Consider the following 18,030-nt stretch of genomic DNA (forward strand, 5'->3'; position numbering starts at 1 on the left):
GCAGGCAGAGGTATGTAGAAGCACTTTTATTGTGAAGAAGCTACGCAGTTGCAAACTGTATGTTCCTTGTTAACACCCCCTCTCTGAGAGCAGTAGAAAAATAGAACCAGTGAGACTTTATACAACCTGGTACGAGTTGTCTACAAGAAAAGGTGTTAGGTTATATATATATATAACAAATATGGCAGGCATACTTGTTATACACAATCATAACAAATGACATTTTCCAGAGGTTTCTGTTCAAAGGTACCTACAAAATTAAAAAATACTATATCTCAAAAACACTATGTACATGAAGCATGTGTAGAGTCTGGTTACCGCAGCTCTGTAGAAAATTCGCTTGCATAGGACAGAAGTTCACATCGTGGGAAATGGCCAGCCGGTGGCCGGGGAAGGCACACGCTCGTCGCTCTACCAAATAAAAGCAGGACGACGTCAAAGGGACGGCTGGATTCGTCCTGGAAAAACGGGGGCGGGCGGGGGGGGAGATGAACAGCGGTCTGCATATTTTCCTCATGAAGCAAACAGAATGGAAATTTTTTTTCTTCCTTTTTGCTCTCAAAGACTCCCCAGAAGCCTCTCATGAAGACCTGCAGCGCTCCACCAGGGTCCATGTGCTACTCTGTCATCTCGGGAACCGCGGTAACACGCTCGCAATGCGGGGTGGGGGTCCAGCCAGGCGGCTGCGTCACACAGGGCGAAATTGTTACCACACTGCCCTCCGAGCTGCGAGTGTGCTGACCGGAACGGAAAACCCGGCTGCGAACCTACACAGCGGCCGAGAGGCGACCTCTGACCCAGCAGCAATCATTCGACATGACCCACATACTGCCTCCCAGTTATGCTTTCCACTCTGCATGTGCTAACAGACATCAGGCCCTTATCAGGCAGAAAAGGAACTTAATACTGCTGGTGAACACCAGAAGGCCAGAAAACAATGCGACCGCATGCCTCCCTACCCACAATTCAACAGCGCCGCTCCCCTCCTGTGAATGAAATACTTGGGACGGGAAGGGGTGAGGTCAAGTGGGAGTCACCGATGAGGTGCAGAAAAAAAAAGAAAAAAAAAAAAAGGTGTGTGGTACCCGCTTAGCATCGCAGGAAAGAAAATAAACCGTACATCCGCTACCCGCATGCAGGGAAAGGCTGAAAAAGAGGCCTTTGTTTACACAACCCACACTTAACTGGACGCAGACTGGAATGTCAGCTTCAGTGCCCTCCAACTGGACTGAGCCAGGTCCCTCTGCCCCCTCCCAGAGCAAGACAGTGGTTTTCGGCCTTCAGAGACACAGGGCCACTATCCTCCCACGTTCGCGCAGAAGCAGCGGCATCACTCCGACTACATAATGTGAAATGAAGACGACAGGATTAAAACACCGATGACTAAAGACAACACTTCAGATTGATTGTAAGGGGGAACCTTCCCTGCTGCAAGCTGGATCACTTCCCAGCGCGGGGACGACACAAAGTGGAAATGACCTGCTGTTCCAATAATTAAAAAAAAACAGAAGGATCCTTCAGCTCCGCGTGGAATCGGTGCCAACAGCAGGAGGAGGACGGCCTTGTCCAAGCCAGAGCTCCCACTCCAGGAGACGGCATTCCTCTGTAACGTCGTGGGGCAGTGCAGACTGCGTGAAAGTGAACTCGGCATTCTCCACCGAGATGGCCTGAAGCGGAAAATAAGCCCAAATAGGGGCTGTGTGGGGAGACTTCAAACGAACGCGATCAGATTCTTAGATCTCGACAGGTATGTTCTCTAAAAATGAAAAACAGAAGTCAGGGCGCTATTTCGGTCTGCCCAGCTCCTCTGCCCTGACCTCTGAGCTGGATGCTGACATATGGACTTGGCCAGGGCCTTTAGATGTAGGGGGGGGGGCTCCCAGGAACTTGAGGGGAGGGCTGCTTTGGAGCACTGTGATATGGAGTGTGTGAAACCAAAGCAGAGAGAAGATGCAGAAGTGGCGTAACTAGAGGCGAAGCCTCCTCCCGAATCGCTAAGTCACCAAGTCTCTCTGAGCCCTGCTGATACAGCCCCCCTCCTCCCCTTCCCCCACAGACCCACAAGAATAGGGGCAGAGCGTGAAACTGGGCCCTGGGTTGATACACCGGCCCCACATTTGCACATTTTCAAAGCACTGCAACGCTACGCCGCCCCCTGCAGCTCACGGCTGACGCGCATTGTCCTCGGCGCATCCCCTGCAGATGCTGATGGCGAGGGCTGCGGCTAAGTCAGCAAGCACCTTAGCGATGTCAAGACTGGAATTAGCAGTAAGAGATGGAGGCGGATTTGCATACGAGCGACAGCACGGGCTGCATCGCATGAGCGACCTACACTAAAACGCCGATAAACTGGCAGGTTTATTACAAGCGATATAGGGCACAGAGGTAGAGATCTGCAGTGTGTGGGGGGGGAAACACGGAAAACAGGAGCCCGCCTGTAGGTTCAAGATTAGCCCAGGAGGTGGCACTGTGGAGGTCAGGAGGTTTCAGGCAGCGAGGAGAGAGGTCCGGAGTCGTGGTGGCACTCAGCCGAGCACAGCGGGGCAGCACCGACTGAGGAACGGGTCAGAGGAAGCAGGATCGGGTGACGTATGAGACAGGAAACCAGTCAGATGTCTCTGGAGATATCCCACTCGGGATTTGGTTAGTGGTTCCACGACGCAGGCAACTCAACCGCCCCAACAGTGCCATGAGTAACACCAGACCACAGGAAAATGACACTTTGCCAATTCCTTTCCCACAATGCACTGTGACCAAAGCTGGCCGGCTGAAACACACCCCCATCTTTCAGACGTGGCTTTAGTGAGCAGAAGCCCTTGGGCCGGAACATGGAGGGGCAGTTACCTGGCAACTGCAACCGCTGCTGCCTGTCACGCGGCTGGAAAAAGATCCACTGCACAGCGCGGAAGTGTCGTTTCTCCGGTTACGAGAAAAAAAAAATTTGAAAAGAGGCGACAGGAAATGGGGGCAACCAGGGACAGGAAGTGATGGTGAACGCTGCAGACTGACAGAGGAGGAAAATGAGGCTGACAGCACGTGTGGAGAATGCCGGCAGGTCGCGATCATGCGTACCGCGTACCACAGGCTGCGCCGGCTAATAAAGGGACCTGCTGTGTCAAGCTACTCCGATGAGCCATCAAACCGTCCCTTGTTACCTGGAGACGGCCTCTGCTTATTATGGGTTGCACTTTAGGGCACAAGAAGCCGTGCAGTTTGGCATCTGGTACAGAGATAGCCCTTAGGGCGACCGTGACCACATGCACTACTGGGATGTGTTTGCATCATGGGTTCGACAGCGTGCCAGTGGGGATGATGCCGAGCTTGGCATTAACGCCCTAAGTGAGTCTGGACCCCAAGTACCTTCGATCGATACTGGGAAATAATGCTGTTACTGAATGGGCATGTTAGCATGTGATGTCAAACAGCCAAAGCCTGGGGTCTGAACCCAGAGGGTGATGCGTAAACGCAGAGCGTCCTGTAACACAGGGAGGTGTTCGCCATGACCATCCCGGCGGGGGTGAAGCGTGCAGGACAGACACCCCCTCCGAACGGCAGCAGCCACAACGCACGTAACTTACTGCAGTCTAGCTATTAGCCATTATTATCATAATATTTGCAAATTAAAGGTATGCAGACTGAAGCGAGGCCTGCGGCTGGAAGGGATCGTCTCGTCAAGCTAATGCGGGGTCCATCCAGAGCCTCCGTACCGATCAATGGTGGTAGCAGAGGGACACCAGAAGCTGGGGGCCCAGGACACATCAGGAGGGGGGTGAGAGCTTCAGGGATTTAGTGAACAAGCAGGAACTTATTGGGTGATCACACAGCTCTGGGCCAGCTAACCAGGCCACTGGAGCCCCGCGATGGAGCCCCGCGATGGAGCCCCGCCACGGAGCCCCGCCACGGAGCCCCGCCACGGAGCCCCGCCGAGCAGCTCCCCGCCCACCCAGCCCTCACTTCTCCCTTTAGTTCCTCGTGCTCCAGTCCGTGGTTAAAGTGCAGATTTGCGGTAAGAGTATTCGGGCTTGTTGGGAGACCTGCGGTCCCGGCCGGACATGGCCTCCTCGCCGCTGCTGTTCCAGTGGGGGAGCAGCACCCCCCCAGGCTCAGCCCCGCCTGCAGACCCCTCCGGTGCGCTGGGGGAGCGCAGCGGCGCCAGGCCGCAGGTCTGGTCCGACTCATTCTTGGAGCGCCCCCTGGAGACGTGGGTGCCAGGCACGGGCACGCGCTGCAGGGGCTGCTCCAGAACGTCCAGGCGCAGGGGGTCCGCAGGCGGCCAGGCGGGGGGCGGCATATCAGGCATGTAGGCCGGCGGGAGGGGCCCAAGGGCCGGGCGGGCGGCACCGTAAAGGTCAGGTCCCACGTAGGGCAGTGGGGGTGGTGGCGTGCGCCGGCTGGCGCCAGGAGTGGTGGGACGGCAGGGAAAATCGTAGATGTCGGGGAAGTCAGAACGGACATCTGGCTGGGGCTCAGGACCGTGCTTCTTGCAGGGGGGCAGGCCGTGCCGGCCGGGGGGGCAAGTCCCGGCCCCGGTGGCGTAGTGCTGCGGGGGGGGCATGGTGGAGGCGTGCGAGTGGAAGTTGCCGCGCTCACCGTCTGCGGGGCCCTCTGGGGAGCGGCGCTCCTTCAGGCTCATGGCCGAGACGCCCATGGCGATATCTGGCATGAACTCATTGATGACCGGCTCCATGTTCTGCAGAAGGCAGCATTGGACTCCGCATTACAACAAGAACAGCCATTTAGGAAGAGCAGCTAGGCTTTTACTAGGTCAGTGTTTCCCAATCCAGTCCTCGGAGACCCACAGACAGCCCACATTTCTGATCCGGTAGCTGCGAGGAAGCAAAATCATGGACCAACTATGGGTGCCCGAGTTGCAGATTGGGAAACACGAATTCCACACCTTCTCAGAGAGGTCAGCAGCCCCGCCCTCCTTAAATACTCACCCCTTGCTTGTCCGGGGGGATAGCCCGGACACCGGGCAGGCTGGTACAATCCGGGGGCAGGACCTTGGGGGCTGCTGGGTAGGCGGGGCTCCCATGCTTAGAGGCGGGGTGTCGGGGCAACACTGTGTGGTTGCATGGATACGAGAAGGAGCGGGATGGGGGCTGGCTGGGAGCACGAGGCCTCCAGCTGGCCTTCAGCTGGGTGTGGCCAGGCGTGGTGGGGGGATGGTAAGGTGGGGGGGGCGGGGGCAGCGGTGGGTGGAAGCCCGCCATGGGTTCCAGATCGGCAAAGCCGCCATCCACCGCTGGCGTGCTGTTGACCCGACATCGAGTCGCCTGGCGCAGTGCCAGCACCGGGCTCTCGTCTCCAAAGCGCTCGTCGGGGAAGAACTTGTGCGGGTTCTAATGCAAGTTAAAAAATGATAATACATAACAGGACATTAATGATGCCATTCTGGATGTAGCAGAATAATAATAACAATAATAAGATGAAAAATAAAGCAGCTTCATAAACCCCAGACAGAACCAGCACCCCCACATCCCCACCTCCAACCCCAGAGCCCCCCCCCTCCACTCACCTGCAGCAACTCAGCCGCTCCGTCAGGCAGGCCGAACTCGCGAAGCACGCGGATCTGGATCTCGTAGCTGACGGTGGCTCCCTCGCCGCAGTTAAGCGCGTAGGCTCGCTGTACCTGGTCCGTGTGCCGGAGCTCCTGCAGCCGTTGGATCATCTCCTTCACCACCGACAACTTGGGCACTGCAAATCGGGCGGAGAGAAGCCTTCTCAGACCCGACCTCTGCCAGATGATGGCCACTGGAGCTTTGTGGGAGAGCTCCACCCACTGCGGCAGGGCAGCCAATAAGCATCAGCGATGCAAATGACTTTTGGGGGCTTCCCCTTCTACACACATCTCATGTCATAAATCAGAGGAATCACAGGGGGGATATAGCTGCAAAAGCCATGTACAGACAACACACACACGCACAAAAAAAATAAACAGAATAGTGCCCCCCCCACCTCACCCCCAGGCCCTAAGGGGGAACACGTGTTCACCCACACTCTGCCAGAGCTGGAATACAAATTTATTTTGGAACAGGCATTACACAACAACTCCAACAGCGTGATTACAGGAATACTGGGTTCAGGTTCTCTCTCTTCCCAAACAGTGGCGCACCAAGCAGAGCCCCCCTACTCCCTCGTACCTGGCACCTCATTACCCACGACGGATGGGGGGGCCGCCTGCCCACTGGTGATTTGCTGGTGACTGATCATATGACAGCACTGGGGGACGGCGTTGTTGACCATGTAGAGCGTGTCGGGCACGTTGGAGATGCGCACCATGCGCAGCCGGACCAGGTCGGTCTGCTCCACCATCATCTCGTCCAGCACAGCCTGCCGGGTACAGGACAGGCAGAGGGTGCCCTTAGAGTTTGATCGCAAGACGCTCCTGGCCTCCACGCAGGCCCAGTGATCTCAGACAATGATGATCCACCACATCCCCGTCAACAAGTCAATCCCGCCCCCATTGCACCTTACCCATCCATCCATTAGCAGGAAGGACAGGGGGAAGACACCTGATTGGCTCCCATACCTTGGCCTCCTCCACGTATGGTGAGAAGAGGCGGGGTCGCACGTAGATGCCAGCACTTTTCTGTCTCAGCCAGGCGTTGGCCTTCCCCCCCTCGGCGGTGGGCAGCATGTCTGAAGGGGGTGTGCTAATCAGGCCTCTCTTCATCTGTGGGCAAGCAGAGACGATGCATGAACCCAAACCCACACAGACAGGGCAGGTGGAGTGTCACATGACGTCCCGCTCGGGGGAGGGGATTACAGCTCAGAGCTAGAGGGCGTTTCTTTCCTTCCGTTAGACGGCTCACTTGATCATCTCCAAATGCCAACCTGACAATAGCTCACAGTCCACTGAGCCCAGTGAATACGGCACAAAGGGGACGGCAGCAGGTCATGCAATTAAACCTCACTTTCACATTTGCGCACTGCCGCTGATGAATAGCTCTGGGAAGCGCCAGGGTGGGTGGCAAGGCGGCCTTTTCGCCACCAGAAGTTCTTACGTACTGACATCTGGTTCCAGCCACTGAGCTGGACCGTACCATTCCTGCCCAGGCTGCATAGGGGAGACGCCCACCCGGAGAACGTGGCCCAAAACAGCCTCACACACACTTACGGCATCGGAGAGGACCTCGCTGTTGGGCGGCAGGATGTGCTCGATGCGGACGTAGGGCAGCAGCGGGGACAGGATCTCCTTCAGCTCCTCCACGTCCAGGTCCCGCCTCTTCACCCCCCTCTTGTTCACGCTGTGCGCTGTTCCACTGAGCAGGTTGGGCTCTGTGGTACCAAACACCTTCATTCAGCACCAAAGACTCGCTCCTGAGCTCTGACACCATCAGACCTCCCCAGCTCCCTCGATATTATAACCGCCAATCAGAAGTGCTCATCCCTGATCAAACATCCATTGCTCAGCGATGACTCAGTGGGTTTCCTACTAATCCCCGTGCAGACAAATCTCATCATTACACCTCAGCGCTGACAGACAGCTCATGCCCAGCATTAGCACAAGATTCATCTCCACTCCTTAGCCATACCTTGGGCTCACAAGAACCCAAACCCCCGTTCAATCTGGACGACAGAGCAGTATTAATACGGAGAGCAGCCAGTAACACTGTTAGACGTATCGGTCTGTTTCTAATTATGGCAGGAGGATTTTGCGGGAGAGAGAATGAAAACAGGAGCGCTGGATGCCAGCCGAACCAGCAGACGATCGCAGACAGGGGCGACGGAGCCGAGCAGCGTGCGAACCTAAGGAGGCAAGGGGAACACGCGGGCGTGACAGGGGCGGAGTTCAGGGCAAAGGCAGCAACACGCATGGCAGAGCGGCCGCCAGCCGGCCCTCGGAATTAATCACCGCGCTTCCGAAATATTCCCAAGGCTCTTTTGCAGACCTGGAGAATAAATCATTCAGATTCTGGAACCAGGGGGCGGGGCCACGTGGACTGAATCTTACCTCGGTCAGCCATTCTCTTGATCAGCTGGTGCTCTCCCCACTTCACGACATACTTGAGAATGTCCTGCTCGCTGGCCTGTAAAGGGGAGGGTTAATTACAACTGATGAGAGCACGTTTGTTAACGACTCGAGCAGCACCCGACGCCACAGAGCGGGCCGGAAGATGAACAAAGGGGCCAGCCAGCACATAAATAAGTATCTATTCATGCCTCAGAGCATCCGGCCAAATCTGGGACGTCAGGATCGACCCCCCCCCCCCCCTCAGCATCACCATGGGCAGGGGATCAGTGAGGCACTGAAAAACTGGAGCCCATCGCGGGTGTGGAGATCCATGCTCGGGCTCCCAGTTCCCCACGTCTGTTAAACATCCTGTTGTATGAATGCGGTGAAGTGTAAAACTGCAAGCTGCTCGCTCTCTGAACGAAAGAGCGGATAAATTATTTAGCGCAACTTATGAGCACCGGATCTCCTTGGAAGTGGAAGGAAACGGCTAATCTGATCTGGCGGGGAAGCCTGGTGGGCAGGGCGGAGGGATCGGGTTCTGCTTTCCAGCTTTCGAGAGGTCTGAGATACCGGCCAGGCCTTTTAGCTGCCTAACCCTCCCCCTAGCCGGACTGGACGGCATCCCGAGGTCGGAACCCATGGCTGCTGTCACCTTGTCACATGAAAACCTGAGTCCTTTCCACAGTTCAGTTCGACGTCAGCAGAGCGGAGCAGAATTAAAAACCTGGCTAATTACCCAGATTTAAATTTTTATCATTTAAAAATGGGCCGATCGTCAGCACAGCACAGCGCAGCAATCCTGGTCACAGAGCGTGGGGGGGAAGATCATGTGACAGTAACCCAACCCATAAGCCAGCACCCATCACCGTGACGCCGACCAGCATTGGACTTCAGCACGCCACTGGGGGGAGCAGGGAGCTTCTGGGTTACACCCCCGTCTGTGGTTTCTGGGCTCTGACACACTGTTGTTAACGCAACTGTTACCACGGATACATAAACGCGCGTGGGCCTGCCTCGCCGTTCGGCTGACGATGGGCCACAGCTAAAGCTCATTCCTGTAGGGTTCCTCACCTGCAGATAGTCCGACTGGATGGCGGTGAGCAGATGCTCCTTGCTCAGCTCGTACAGAACGTCCGAGGTCATGACCTGGCTGAACTCCTCGCACAGAAAGTGCACGGCCTGCCGGTAGACCCACTTGGAGCCGTACGGCTGTGAGCTCCATTTGAGAATCGGCACGACAGAGTCCAGAGAGAGGCTGTCCACCACCAGGTCCTCACAGCCTGGGGGGGGGGGGGGAAGGGGGTAGGGGGGGCAGAAAATTCAGCATTAGAGGGAATGTTCTTTCAAATGAATCAGGGTCATTAGAGGTAACACTCAGTGTAAGACTTTTAAAATGCATGTAAACACGTCCAATTGAAATCATACTAAATTGAATTTCGCAAAGTCACCCAGATAATGTGATTGTGAGTCGATTTACTCCGGCATGTATACGTTCAATCGAACTCAAGCTGGCCTAGGCACTCACTACTGGGTCAAAGCCATGTGCAAACAGAAGAAGCCAGTACACAGTGTACACAGTAGCACAGAACATAGAGGAGGATGTACTGCACGCATGAAATGTACGGCACTGTAAAGCTGTCCAGTCCAGTTCACTGCTCAGCTAAAGGGAGCATTTCCACTGCACCATGTACCATATTTTTGATACTTCAAGAAGTTACCAAAAGTACGGTACTTCAAGGTGTTGCTTTTCCACTGGCGTAAAAACTGGTATCGGCACCGAATGACATCACCATGCGAGGCCAGGTACTTTATTTACGGAATTTTAAAAAATGGCTGTAGTAGGACTGGAAGATGTAGGAAATTAATAACAACATCACATGTTATGCACATCCAATTCTTACATCACTATTCAGCTAGATTAAGATCAGGGTTTTTCTTACGTTAAATTTGGTACTTATAGCACAGGGAGCTCAAGTCTTGCTAAAACACTTAATTTGTTATAGGAAGAAAAAAAAAATCTCGCTCTGCAATTTTCGCAATGATTATTCGTTTTCAAGTTTATCTAGTATAAAAATCAGTTTAGAAGTTTACTTCCGCAGCTTTTGCATGAGCGCTGCCTGTATTCTTTGACACAATCATCCTTGCTCTTTAAATTACTCCCACATGGATTTGTGAGATCTTTTTGTTTCATAAATATCCCAGTATTTATTACAACAAAATCACATTGCAATATTTGAAGAATTTCCAATACCGTGCTGCCTTAGTATATAGTACAAAATACTTTATTTCTTGTTATACTGTCCTGATCTTGATGTATCTGTTCTTCCGACCAGATCACAATTAAAGTACGTGTCACTTCATTTGTCCATGCACCCATTATTATCGATAGAAATTTTTTTACGTCTGTGATTTAATGTGTCAACCGGAAAAAGCCCAAACCTTACAAGCTAAAAGGAGCCATATTGCTACCTATTGTAAGTGGAGTCGGACATACTTCACTCAATAAACTGATTTCCCTCCTATGCATGTGTACTGGGACAAGGACAGTAGTCCGATTAAATGGCGTGGTCGAGCTATAACCGTAGCTTGACTTATCTGTGCATGTAAACGTAGTGACTGTTCAATGCAATGCAGTGTCATGCAGTAATCCGCATTCAGCATTTTTAGGGCCCATCTCCAAGGCCCTGGGCCAGAGTCTCACCTTCATCTGTGGTCTGAGCTCTACTGCCCAGTCTCATCACACAAATCACTCACTTCGTCCATACTGGCAAATCAGACTTTCAATTTCCACTGGAAAATCTGCTCTTAAGTAACATTTTGGCAAACAAAAAGTATCATATTACCACTGACTGACAGGGATCGATTATCAGCACACCCTGGGTGGTCACTGCTTCGCCTCGGTGACATGCAACGAGTCTCTACGCAATTAAACAAGCATTAGTGCAGCTTGACTTGGGTCGTCGTAATGGATCCGCTGCTAACACCACATGACAGCCCCGGGGCCACCAATAAGGATTCTGCTCTGTGACACTCACCCAACCCACAATGTTCATCTGAATTACCAGAAGAGCACATTTCCTGGAAAACATGCTCTATGAGACATTCTACAGTGACACAAATAGCTTTTCAATGCTAACGGTTACCAGAACCATGCTGCGGAGAGCAGTATTTTGGGCCGAATCCTCTGCTTCAGCTGCCTGCACTGTGCATGTGGGTGTCAATGTTTCCACCTGCGTGTCACAACGCAACTTTTGACCTTTACCAGAGAAGATAAGAACAATCCCTTATTTAGTCATAGTCTCTTGTGGGATTTCTTGCAGAAAAAAGGGTTTTCTTCTCTTCACAAACACAACAGGTTTCTGGCATCCAATAAGCCCTCCATATCTAAATGAACCTCCGCCCTCCCCAAGAACCATGACCATAAGAACCCTTCCTGCGACAGTAAGCGTGACGACAGAATCCCCTTCCCTGAACCTCAATTGCAAAAATCCTCCAAAACCATCAGCTCCACAAATGCTCAAAAGACACGACTGTAGGCCGAGTCAGGCGTCTCCTACAAAGGTGACTGACGTGCTGGAAAAGCGATAGACATCTACCACATGCTCGCAGGCTACCGGCATGGACCAATAAGGGCAGCTCCCCGCCCACTCCCAGGCAGGCACCGCCCCAAACCAACCACAAAGAAAAGCTGAATGACCTACTGAAGCCAGTACTGCAGGAAATGCCCATACCCCCATAACCTATGGCCCAAGGTGCTAGGCGCCCCTGGATCCGAGACCACTCCCCCAGACCCGAAAAAAAAGGATCACAATCTGCAGCTGTATGAATGGCCAGCCGAAACCCACCATCCTCGCCAATTCGAAAGGATTTTTTGTTAGTTTTTCTTATAACCGAAGCCCGACTGCAGATGGCCTCCTGTCCACAGAGGCCCTCATCTAGAAAATCATTTCCAGTGTCCCCATGGAAACGTGCACCTACACACAGCGTCGGATTTGCCAACAGGGGGAGGAGAGCTGGAGAAAGTTCTAGAAAACAGATATTCTTCTGGGCCACTTTGTCACTGGGTGAGGCAGGGGCAGTACTCACAGGGGCCCCCCCATCCATAAACATGAGGTGCTCAGACACCCCCACGTTGCTGCACCATCTCCCCACCACCACCACACAGATGTGACATGTCGGTCACAGAGCATGGCTGCCCAATCAGGAAACAACAAACCGTGCAGGACACAGCGCAGAGGTCAGCACACCGTGGAAACCGGGTTGGGGGGGCGGCCCTCAGGTGCGTGCTGATAGCTGGTGTCCTGCTTCTGCTTCCTGCATCGACACCCTCCCCCATCGCTCCCGTTTATGCATCTTTCTACTGCAAATCCAGCTCCTTAACAGGGGGCACTAATTGGTCGACGCCATCGAGCCGGTTTCCTCATGGCTTCGAAGGTGATGCTGACAGGTTGTTAAATCCCCACCCATTCACTCCTTAGGTGGGGGGGGATCCCCATTGTCCTGTCAGTCTCGCGCTATGGGGAGACCTGCTCAGGCAGCGGCATCTGTGGAAACGCATAGGTACCTCAGAGCAGCTTTAAAAATGTCAGGGTTGTGCACAGCGGACGCTGCCAGGGAAATGGTCCTTTGTGACTGTAGAACCCCTCCCCCCCCCCCCCCATTTGACTGGTGGTGTCAACACTCTCCAGGGAGTCATCTTCTTAAATGACAGATCTGCTCACTCAGCCCTACTCACTCACGGCGTGTATGAAACGAGACCCTGTCCTCCAGAGTGCAACCCCCCACAACGGCCTTAAGTTATGCAGACTCACACCTCAGGCCGCCTTCAGGGGGGTGTCTGGCCCGGCTGCCATTCTGGGAGCCGCTGAAGTGAGAGCTGAGCCCGATCCAGAGCGGCCACACTATTGCTTTCATCTCGCTTTCATCTGGCCTCCTTGGGCCTCTGAGTCTGAGAGAAACGGGGGCAGCAGGAAGATCCCCACGGGAGGCAGCACAGTGAAGCCGTGAGGATCACCCTCCCCCCCAGCCGGCTGGCCGACCGCCACGCACAGCTACTGTGTGACAGCCCGTCGCGGCCATCAGCGTCGGTCCAAATTTAAACCCAGACCTGACGCCGATTGCTGTAGCAAGAGTCCCGGTTTCCAGGCCTATTTTACAGCTTATTTTAGACCCCAGAGACAGAGTGAGCGAGGGCCGTTATTTACAGGCGTGTATGAACCACTTCAACCACAATCTTCCAGTGCTGCTCTGGACGCCATCAGGCCCTGGAAGATGGACGGAGGAAACAAACAGGCCGCTTTCCACAAAGCGAATTGAGGTCTATACACTTCCTTCACCTCAAAGGGCCTCATCCGCCATTCTGGAAGACGAATAATGAATTTCACCTTTTTTTTTTTTTAAATCCCCTCTCTCCCGCCTTTCTTTACCTGGTTGAATGTCGCTTCTACAGCAGGCATCCTTACAGAGAAAGGCATGCTGGGATTACAGCTCTTGGGGCTGCATCCATTCGGCCTCCACAGCACCACAATGGCCATCATGACTGAGCTCTGATAGGGGTTCCATGCTCAGGCTGACGTGCTGAGAAATTCTCCCCCAAGCTCATCACAGTGCTAAACTGGCTTTATGAACATGACAGGAGTCTAAGTGCTGCCAAAGTTGTTTTCCAGCCAATCAGTCCACTGGTGATCGGCAAGTTGGCAGCGGCATCTGCAGAGACAGATTCTCTGTGGACATGGGATGGGGGGGGGGGTTTGCTCGTGAAATTGCACATTGTCTGAAAGGACAAGAGACACAAATCAACAATAAAATGAGTGCAGGACAGACGAGGGACCAGCAGACACTTCTGTCTGATGGAGTGGGCAATGTTTGACAGAGAAGAAAGACTATTGATTCTGGGACATTCAAAACAGACACCTCTGCACCACTGACACAGGCAGGACAATACACACCGATGTGTGTGGGTCGGGGTCCCTGAAGACAGAATATGTATCAGATTTCAAAATCAGGTCATCAAGAAAGACAGGAACAAGGTCATCAGACGGGGGGCAGAGAGGGCATCCACAGAGGTCATTTATCACTTGGGTAAACATGATGCTTTGGGAACAATACAGTGCATCAGCGATTGGTGAAAAGCTGACCTTGCGGGTGGGGCCCACAGTGCAGATGTTGGGAAAGCAGCCAATCAAATCTGCTTACATTTGACCTGAACTGGTGTACTAATTAAAGACCCAGGGGTTTAGCCCAGGGAACTGGAGAGAGAGAGAGGGAGAGAGAGAGTGTGCTGGAGAGGTGTGCGATACAGGCCAAATACTGAGACAAGGGATGAGAAGGAAAGAAACGCCAGTCACACAGAAAACCAAGACGCCCGCAGTGCAATGAGGCCAATGACACTAAGGACACACAGGCCTATTGACCAGTCTGCTGACAGTGATGCACCCTGCAGGGGTCACAGACTCACGGCACTGCAGCACAGATCACCAGCGTGATCATGGCTGCTGCTCTGGAAGAGTCAGCGACGGGGCGGAATGGCACAGCAACAAAGTGCATATTTACACAGGATGTATAGATACACTTCATGCAGAGTATTTACTACCACACACAGGTACAAACACAGGTACAAACACAGGTACAAACACAGGTACAAACACAGGGACGGACGGACGGACAGACAGACAGACAGAGAGTCAGAGAGTCAGTCAGTCAGTCCGTCCATGTATCATATCAACATGGGGCTTCTTCGGTCATTTCTGTGGGCAAAACCCTAATAACCCCAATGACGACCTGAACCCTCACCCAGCCCTGACCTTATCCAGAAGTAGCCAAACAAAATATAAGACTTCTGGTATTTTTAGTTTTTGATTTAAATAAAATGGAGGTTTATACTGTGGGGACCCCATAGGTTAACAAGTAAAATATTTGACTATATATTTGAGCCCCACAATGTGGTAAATATAAAATCTAAATAAAACACACACACACGCACGCACGAGAAACAGATGGATCTTTTAAATCAAACATATGGCCAACAGAAATACAAAATATTGGCTTAAGGTTCATTTAGGATAAATACGGATCTGAAAGGAACAGGAATGGGGTCGAATCCCCTTGCACACATGAAGCACGTCCCGCATGCGACAGGCAGAGAAGCGGCGTGGATTATGAAATAAACGGCAGGCAAAACACAAACAGGATACAAATACTCTGGGAAGAAAATGTCAGCTGCAAACTTCAGGTGACCGCCCCCCCCAGTGGACCCCCCTGAGACGAAGGGCCATATTTTCATATTATAAATGACCACATACAGCTTGAGTCCCCCCCCCCCAACAGGACACCGTTTGCTGACATCAGAGGCCGGAATGTGATTTGCACCCCCCCCCCCGCCCTTTATGAATATATTTCGCAAACCTCACCACTTTGTCGCTGAGATTTATTCTCTGGCGTGAAGAGCAGCAGAGCCCCTCCACACGGGGGATTCAGGTACCACAGTGCTCAGGATGTGAGGAGAACATGCAGGGAGCGGCTCTCCGCCCGCCCCCCCCTTAGCCCACACAGAATGTCAGCCTCCTCAGTCTGCGGGGCGGGGGGTTATACAGCACAGGGGTGGCCATCCAGGTGCCTCAGAAAGGGCAGGGCTGACATTTTGGCGGGTAAATAAACGGAGTAATGAAGGTCTGAGGGATGAGGTGATTCTCCCCATGAGCCGATAACCATGTCGGGAGGGGCGTTAATGGCCCTGCACCCCCTACCTGCAGACGCACTATGCATGCTAACTAGCCAACCCTCTGTGCAGCTTCACCGTCAATGCGCAAAAAATGTAAACTTGTCCTTCAGGCTACCGAGACTGAGTGCCAGAGGGGGGCGTCACCGAGCTAAGCAGACACGTGGGGAGCGCAGCATAATTAACAGCATACGACGGCGGATAGCGGCAGGATAAAGCAGCACAGTGAGAAGATGGAGGCAGAGAACCGCGACTGGTGACGCACGGCAACAGTACCCATGGCGACAGAGGGCTTGATGTACGACACGGCGCTCCCCTCCGTAAGGGCAATTACTAGAAACGGCGATATTAACAGTCACCCAGAGAGGCGCTGACAGCGATTCGAGAAAATTCATGGACCTCTTCAGCTGTCCTCACCCCCTACACACCCACCGACATGCCCGGCTTCCGGCAAGTGACCTCAGGGACTCTGCTGGCCCAATCGGAGCCATTAATCACTCAATTCACTTCCAGAGATCAGGGGTCAAGCTTGTCCTGAGTCCCAGATATCAAGGGGGGGATGTCTTAGTATAGCATCTACTTCTTTAGCCAAACTGCCCTTCACGCCCCACAACTGGAGGTCTAAATAACCCCTTGCCACCCAGACACAATACTCCTATGGTCTCCAGGAAGACCTGCTCACAGATCCGTGTCAGTAAACCCTCCTGGGGAGCTTCTTGGCCCACAGCGCAGCCGAGGCTGGGGGACGGAGGTCGGCTCGGAACGACGGAGAGGATCAAGGGCCTTAACGAGGCCCCGAAGCCCGTCACAGCTCATCTCCACGGCGACCGGCGGCTCAAACAGCCAATTCATGAACACAGACACTCGTCCCTTTGATCCGTCTCGTTTGTATCTCGATTCTCTTTCAAGTTCTAGGGAGGACAGCGTGCTCCTGACGAGCTGGCCAGCCGCCCGCCCGCCTGACGTGGACTCATTCAGTGTTTACGCTTCCATTCAAGAAAGTATGAGTCATACGTACACAAACTCCCCATACCACTGCTTTTCCTCGCTCGTGCACACATACATAGCCATACAGTGTAACTGCACCAGCGAAGTGCAAATTTTACCCTGTTCCATGGGATTAGTCACACAAGACCTGATTTCCAGCTTCATTTCTGTGTGTGTGTCTCTCTCTTACCTTGGGCCAGCATGCTGAACTCCAGGAAGAGGGCGATGTGATACAGCTCCATTGCCTCTTCTGCACGGCTCAGGTCGACCTTCCCAGCCACCAGGGCCTGCACCTCGCCTAGGCTGCCGGCTGACGGGCTGGAGCGCAGCACATAGGACAAGTCCACAGCGTCCGTGTACATGCAGCGCAGGATGACGCGCGCGTACTTGCGCGGGATGATGGACTCGTCCAGCACGATGCGCGTGGGCGCCTGCAGGGCGCGCTCCGTCATCTCCTCGCCCGTGCGGATGCGCCGCTGTAGCAGGTTGCGGAAGAACGGCGAGCGCGCCGACAGCACGGCCTTGTGGGCCCGCAGCTCCTCCTCGGGGCGGCCCGGGCTCGCCACAGCGCAGACACCAGGCCCGGCTTCGCCCCCGAACGCCTCTACCAGCTGACCGTCGGAGGTGAAGCTCAGCAGGGAGTCGTAGTAGCACATGTAGTCGAGGAGGCCGCGCATGTCGGCGTCCAGCGGGTTGGGCGTGCCAAACTCCTCTGTCAGCTGCAGCAGCATGTCGATATTCTGCAGGCGCGCCTCGCCTGGCGCCAGTTCACCCGTGTACAGGAAGCGCAGCAGCGCCGAGAACATGGGCACGTCGATGCCGGCCGTGCGCACGTCCAACAGCACCTGAGCGCCGAACTCGGGCTGCGAGGACAGCAGCGTCTTGAAGAAGGGGCAGCGGGCAGCCAGAATGGCGCGGTGCGCCGGGAAGCAGGCGTCCTGGAAAATCAGGTCCACATCCGTGCAGTACTTGTGCTCGTAGAGGGCGGCCAGGTCACGCGCTAGCGTCCGCGCCTCCGGCCTGGCCAGACCGGCCTGCAGGCTCAGCTCCTTGAGTGCCATGGTGCCCTCGTACTCCTCCACTAGCGCGTTGGCGTCCCGAACGTCCCAGCCGCTCAGCAGCTCCCTCATGTGGCGGGCGTGGTCGGCGGCACGGCCCGACTTGCGGCGTCGGATGAGGCGTCGCTTGAGCGTGGCCAGGCCTGAACTCCGCTTCTTCTTGTCCGGCGGCTTGTCGGGTCCATGCTGCTCCAGGCTGTAGAGCTTGGCCTCGCAGCCGTAGCCCTGCTGCGTGTAGGAGGAGGTGCCTGCAGGGGGCAGAGCAGAGCAGCTGGGCTCAGCAGGGCACAAGCCACTCAGCTTACATC

At 54.2% G+C, this 18,030-nt stretch overlaps 1 protein-coding gene across 2 annotated transcripts in view; it reads right to left on the reverse strand.

Annotated features, from left to right (window-relative positions):
• Nucleotides 1-11: 11 nt before the first annotated feature.
• The window catches only part of btbd7 (BTB (POZ) domain containing 7), a 39,263-nt gene continuing 21,244 nt past the window's right edge, over nt 12-18,030 (reverse strand). Inside the window, exons 3-11 of one of the 2 annotated variants that reach the window (XM_048973874.1) lie at nt 16,855-17,970; nt 9,032-9,240; nt 7,958-8,033; nt 7,121-7,281; nt 6,533-6,676; nt 6,144-6,333; nt 5,519-5,697; nt 4,941-5,342; nt 12-4,690 (exon numbers count right to left, since the gene is read on the reverse strand). In XM_048973874.1, the coding sequence (XP_048829831.1) occupies nt 3,989-4,690; nt 4,941-5,342; nt 5,519-5,697; nt 6,144-6,333; nt 6,533-6,676; nt 7,121-7,281; nt 7,958-8,033; nt 9,032-9,240; nt 16,855-17,970 (3,179 nt within the window). In that variant the 3' untranslated portion in view covers nt 12-3,988. The other variant, XM_048973875.1, reaches the window with a different exon arrangement.

Source organism: Brienomyrus brachyistius, chromosome 14, assembly GCF_023856365.1.
Source record: "Brienomyrus brachyistius isolate T26 chromosome 14, BBRACH_0.4, whole genome shotgun sequence".
NCBI classification, from domain to species: domain Eukaryota; kingdom Metazoa; phylum Chordata; class Actinopteri; order Osteoglossiformes; family Mormyridae; genus Brienomyrus; species Brienomyrus brachyistius.